Source organism: Corvus brachyrhynchos, unplaced genomic scaffold (genome assembly GCF_000691975.1).
Source record: "Corvus brachyrhynchos isolate BGI_N302 unplaced genomic scaffold, ASM69197v1 scaffold881, whole genome shotgun sequence".
NCBI classification, from domain to species: Eukaryota; Metazoa; Chordata; class Aves; order Passeriformes; family Corvidae; genus Corvus; species Corvus brachyrhynchos.
The window spans coordinates 287,682-294,092 of record NW_008236001.1 but is presented as its reverse complement, the minus strand read 5'-3'; the positions used below and the strand labels follow the sequence as shown (position 1 = coordinate 294,092).

The following is a 6,411-nucleotide window of genomic DNA, read 5'->3' as shown; positions in this document are numbered from 1 at the left end:
TACTTTTCTGTCTGAAAAACTGCATTTCTTTCCTGTTCAGACCCAGGACTGAGGAAAACTCTTCTTCTCTCCATTATATTCTCCACTGAAGCTCATTAATCTTTTTTCTCTAGTTGCTGTTTATCCTCAGCTGCGTATTTTGGATTCTTTCTTTCCTGTTGCCCTGTGAAATCAATAGGTCTCTGCACTGACTACTGTCCACGAATTACAGAGCAGGGTCTCATGGATCTGTTCAAAATTTCTTCAAAAATAGCAGTATAATTTCGTAAGAAGCATAGAATCAAAGAATCATTTAGGTTGGGAAAGACCTTAAAGATCCTTGAGTCCAAACATTAAACCAACACTGCTGAGTCCACCACTACGTCCCTCAATGCCATATCTACATGTATTTCAAATACCTCCAGAAATGGAGGCTCCACCACTTCCCTGCGCACCCTGTTCCAGTGATTAACTATTCTTCCAGTGAAGAAATTTATCCTAGTATTCGAACTGAATCTCTCATGGTGCATCTTGAGGCCATTTCTCCTTGTCCTGTTGCTAATTTCGTGAGAGAAGAGGCCGACCCCCACCTGGCTACACCCTGCTTTCAGGCAGTTGTAGAGCATGGTAAGGACTCCCTGAGCCTCCTTTTCTCCAGGCTAAACATCCCCCCCTACTTCACCCAATTCTCCTAAGACTTGTACTCTAGGTGCTTTCTAGATGCTTAATTGATCGCCTTTTGACATGATCCAGCAGGCCTTTGTGCTTCTGGCTGCATTAGTAATGTCTAAAAATGCAGAGGACTTGAGCCTTTTCCTAGTTTTGTGGCATTCTTAAAGCCTGTAGAATGATTTCTGTAGGAGTTCTCCAGCACTGAATAATGTGCTTGCCCAGCCTTTTTTAGAGGAACAGATTGGCATTTGGCAGCGTTATTTTGCCCTCTGCTTTTCACAAATCTTTTAGAATCTTTTACAGCTCTAAAGAGATGACTTGAGAACTTACCCTGCAGTCAAATTTAGATAGAGTTGGCCTGTGTGGTTTTAAAAGCTGTTGCAAGGCAGGGACAGAACACATTTAATTTTCTTTAGAATCCCTGCTAAAAATTAAGGTATATTTATGGTCCTGTGCTGTTGTATGAAAGCAAATTTGTATGGTTATTTTTCATTGTCTGCATGGAAATGTTTTAGCAGATCTTTGTATTTCTAAGCCAACATCAGACTGACTCTTCCTATTTTTTAAAATCCTGTTAGGGACAGAAATAGCTTATTTCTGAAATTGGTGCTGAAATTGGTATTCATATCACACCTTTGAACTTATTCTCTTTATGAGGTATGTGGTATTAGTTGGAGTAGGACATCACTCTATAAATAGCTTAAGTTCAAAGGAATGAAGAAATACACAGCAATGCCTTCTTCTCCCAAAAAGGGAAAAGAGCATTTTCATTGAGTGGTTTTCTGATCAGCAAATAAAACCAAATTGTTGCACGATCTCTAATGGGCCCTCATGCTACAGCACTAGGAGTGCATTTAAAGTACTTGATGACCTTTGCTTTGCTGTTAATTTCACCTGAGACGGTAAGCAAAATTTAAAAAAGGTCCATCCATGATGGATAGTTCTGTCCTGAGCAGTTCCACTCAGTGGTCTAGCAACCATTGGACATTTTGCCTTTGTGTACATTGGATCATGGTGCATGAAGGTGATTCTTGGAACCTTGCAATGTAAGCACCCAATACATTAATTTTGAGAGGTGTGGATCTTTACTGCTCCATTGACTATTCCATGAAATTAGCTGTTAAAAGTACACTGTCAGGGCAGGTCACTTTGTATCAGAAGGGAATGTTCCCTTTAGTCATTTGTAAACCTTAACATTTGTTGGAGTGATACTGAGAGTCACTAGGCATGATCAAATAAAATACGAGTGTAGAAGTGTTACTTCCTGTGGTGAGGTGGCTTATTGGCATTGCTTTTGGTTCATATTAAATGAGCATCATGTTTCATGCCCAATAATGTTGAGCCCAATAATGTTGAACCTATTGGGATTTCCACAAAACTTTGGTTTATCTATTTACAACCATCTGCTATTTGTGTTTGGAGTCCTTTTTACTTATGAAACCTGGCATGCAGTGAAGAACTGCTTGATGCACCATCGTATCACAAGAATTTGCAGTGCAAAAAATTATATGGTATGCCTGTTACAGAAACTCAGGTACTGGGGCTCCTGTCAGTCAGAATTCCACTGAACATGATGATCTAAAAATGTAGATCATAAGGGATGATCTGGTTCAAATGGGGTTTTGGTAGGTATGACAGTGTGAAGGGAAGTAGGAGTACTCCTGAGGTCATGAGAGAAGTCTGTCACAGAATCAGCTCTGCTGTCTCCCTCTCCCTCTGCTCCTTTTTATTCCCAATGCATTTTAATTTTCTCTCCAAATGCACAAATCTGTCAGCCTAAGCTGATGGGCTACAGCAAGAAGGAAGGTTGTGAAAAGGAAAATGGCTGAGAAAAAAATAACATGCAACATCTTGGTGTCTCGAGAATTATTATAATACACAAAAATAGTGAGTAAGGACTTGGTATGCAAGAGTAAAGGGATTTGTAATAGAATGTAGGTAACACCTTAATTAAAAAAAGAGAAAGACAGAAGGGCACAATTAGTGAACTGCAGGCAATACAAATTTGAATTATTATATTATTCATTAATTATCAAGGTTTTTATAGCATTTCTTTAATCAAGGCATTTTTAGTTTAAGTCTAGCAGATGGTATACCTTGTAGTTCACAGTAAGAGACTGGCCATTATCTTGAGCAACCAGGTCCGAAGACGTTTGGAGCTAATATACATGACTAGAGTTTGATTTTCACGTGGAAATTTTTTGTGTCCGCTGAGGTTGCACCAGCACTATCAGAGAGATCAGGCTGGGTTCCTAAAAAGCTATCTGTGGGTGAAAGTGAGGTCAGAGCTGTAGGGAGAGGTAAAACTCTCATCAGAGCAAATGGTTGTAGTGGCTGAGGCCATCACAGCTGTGACACCTTTCTGCAACACTGTGGAAAGTTTATTTGTCTCAGATATCAGATTATCTGTTTGCAAAAGAGATCACACATCATGAAACAGGATGGCGAGGTGGGGTCAGAAACTAAACAAAGTGGTATCATGTGCTTAGGTCCAGTGCACCTAATAGAATATAAGATCCCTTTCTGTAAATATTGAGATCACCACATCAGCAGTGTTACAAAATGGAATTTAGGGTAGACATACTCAAAAGCAATCAAATCCCATTTTTAAATGTATCTCAGTAGTAGCACTTCTCTGGAACTCTTCTGTTGTTCTTCAAGATACATGTTAAAATTTTATTCAGTACAACTGACTGGCAGATGTAAGTCATTCATGACCGTGGAATCTCAAAAACAGAAGGTTTAGATGATTTGAATTTTCTCAGCTTATGTCACACTGTTGAGGGGCTTCCATTGTCTGGTAATTTAGATTTTACATTGGCCAAGTAACTGCACTTCAACATGCACACTGATTTGGTACCCTGTAAGTTTGCTCTCCTTCTGGCGCTCTACTCTTCTGGGAGAGCTGCTGTGCTGAGATCTGACTCCGAGTCAGTGGTGCTTGCTGGTACTGTAGGTTTCTCTCAGTTCACAGGAAACATTTGAGTTCAGAGCTCCTTGAAGTGACTAAGTGTGGGACATCCGTGAGAGTCGTGGGTGGTTCCCTGCCCCCTTGTCCCATATTTAGCCTGCTGTGGGATCATTACAGGACTAGGCACACGCAGCTGCCCACACTGTGTCGCCCACTGTCCTCACCTGGAGGGCATTGCCAGAGCTACAACATACCCCTGCAGCAATACCAGGTGCCAGCATAGATTCACATTTCAGAATAAGCACTGTTTTCCAACATGGAAAATTTCTGCTGAGTTGCATCCCATATTCATCCCTATGCTGAATATACAGGAAGGAACATACAAAGGCCCTTTGAGCTGTTGCCTTTTTCTCAACCTGGAAATGAAACTCTAGATAATTTTAGTAAGGAGGTAATATAAAAGTGGATCTTTATTTTGGAGGCCTCCAGGGGCAGTTACGGAGAATGTCCACAAAAGCCCAGCCCCCACGGGGGTGCATACACTTTTATAAGTTTGGTAAATTAGCATAATTTACAAAAAGCACCAATCAGGAGCACAAGTGGTGATGCAATTCCCCCTGGGTCAAGCCCCTTCTAAGTCTTCCCTTCCTCGGATGGGACTGTACTTTGTTGATGAAAATGCGTCTGAAGAGCTGTTTTTCAACCTTGGTAGCCAGAGAGAACCAAGATAGGACAGGGGCCCTTGGAATATGTTTTGTCTTTCTGCCTAGGAAAAGGGCATGGGAAAGTACTGGGAAAACTAGCTAGAATGCAGTAATAGGCTACAGGGCTCCAAATACATGTGCAAAGAATACAGAGAGTACACAAAAGAAAAAAGACAAACATCAAAATGGCATCAGAGCTGGAGTGAATAAGCCTCCCTCCTAAACTTCTTTTCCCAGGACTGACTACTACTAGGACGGATGGAGGAGGGCTAGGGGGACTCCGTGCATGCGTACTTTTGTCTTTTGCTGGCTGTTCCCCACGGTCAGCGCTCTCATGGGTTCCAAGCCCGTCAGCTTTCCGCAGCGAGAAGCAGGTAAGGGGCGCAGGTTGGGGGTGTGCGGGCCGTCCCGCTGGCCAGGGCGGGGACCCCCCCTCCCGGCTCCGCTCAGCTCGGGCCCTCTCCGCACCTGCGGACACGCTGGGGGCAGCTGCTCGGCCTGCACGCTGCACGGAGAAGGCTTCCGAGCCAAGCTTGGTGGTGCTGTGTTCAACCTGACGCCTGGTGGCACAACTGGTACCGCTCCAGGCCTTTTGGAAGGGTCACGACATCTGAAAGCGTCAGCATGTAAATTTGACAGGACTGGGGGCAGCTTTCAAGCCGTGGGTTTGAAAAATAACTAAAGGAAGAAGAACAAGGTTTGCTAGCTGTACGCCCCAACATATGTCTGATACAGTCTTTCATAGTCCAGGCAGCACTTCTGAGGCAGGTGTCTTCTCAGAACAAGGTCTGGTACGAGTAACTCCATACTATTTCTGTTTGCTCGACTCCTTCCATGGAAAAAGGTACGTGGCTGCGCAGTTTTGCCCACCCCAGCAGCCTCCTTATTCCGTGGTGGGCTTCTGATGCTCACCTTGTCAGAACTGGTATTAACTGCGAAGTTAATGCTAGTTTGCTTATCTTTAAGTGTTTCAACATGTATTCAAAAAAGGAAACAGATGCATAAATATACAAAACCTTCTTACCCACATGTTTTGGTATTTTTTTCGCTTAAAGTCCTGTCTCCTACCTGTGTGAGTGAGCTTTTAGCGTTATAGTACCTTGAAGCTTGCACCTCACTGGCTCTTCACTGCATTTTATACTGCTCACATAAATTGTAAAACTGTCTCTGCACAAGTGGATTTGCCTCATGTACTTAAGGAGTAGTATGTGGAAAGAAGGGCATGGGGAAGCAGCCATGCTGTTTTGCTGCCAGCACCTTCTGGAGCATATATGGCTTCATGAACTCAGGGGCTGACCATGCCACTTATTTTCAAGAATATGCGTGTTTTCCCACCTAAATAGTCTGGCTGCTAAACCAAATGGCTTCCCAGGCAAGCACTGATACCAGCAAGGGTAGAGATCTATGCTCTGAATTACCTTCTACAGGAGGCTACCTCAGTGTTTCCTAGAAGGGTAGAGACAAGCCAGCCATATCAGGTATTAATGCAGACATCACTTATATATATGACAGGATTGTATTAGGTCAGAATACAAGCTTAGTGACCATTAGAAGGAAAATACAGACAGATAATCTTACTGCATGCTCCTCTGCGAAGGATTTTGACTCACATTAGTAAAATTCTACTAGGAAAAAATTAGATCCATGACTTGTAAAGTGGGTGTTTGGGAAAAAAAGGGATACTTTAATGTACTCAAGAAAAAGACCAAGCCAAATTCTTCATGTAGCAGATTATGCTTTTGCAAAAGTCTTACTGTGAGATAACTAAATCAATGAATTAGAATTTTTTGAATGTATGGGGGTTTTCTAGGCTAGAGAACTTTGCAACAGCAGTAAGTGCACTGATGCAGTTATGTATAGATTTTGAATCCTTTTGTATTTGATTTCTGGATGGAGTCTTTGGGTGTACTCCATGTTCAAAGCTGCATACTTAACAAGGCCAAGAAACTTCTTAAAGTGAAACCTGAGATTCTTGCTGTCAATCTACAAAGTAAAATGGAGCTGTTACCAAAAATCTGGTAAAATAAAAAACTCCTTAACACCAATACAGTATTAAGAAGCAGGCACTCTTTATTTGACCAGATGCACAGGGGGATAGCTCCTGTGAAGGTCATACATGATGAGTACAGTAAAGTTTTTGTTTAC

The 6,411-nt window shown here is 42.3% G+C and overlaps 1 protein-coding gene across 2 annotated transcripts in view; it reads left to right on the top strand.

The window, feature by feature from the left end:
- The first annotated feature begins 4,541 nt into the window (after positions 1 to 4,541).
- LOC103614052 (pro-neuregulin-1, membrane-bound isoform-like) overlaps positions 4,542 to 6,411 on the top strand; it is a 206,196-nt gene continuing 204,326 nt past the window's right edge. The window contains exon 1 of one of the 2 annotated variants that reach the window (XM_017730924.1): positions 4,542 to 4,640. In XM_017730924.1, coding sequence (XP_017586413.1) covers positions 4,553 to 4,640 — 88 coding nt within the window. In that variant the 5' untranslated portion in view covers positions 4,542 to 4,552. The remainder of the gene's footprint in view (positions 4,641 to 6,411) is intronic. The other variant, XM_017730918.1, reaches the window with a different exon arrangement.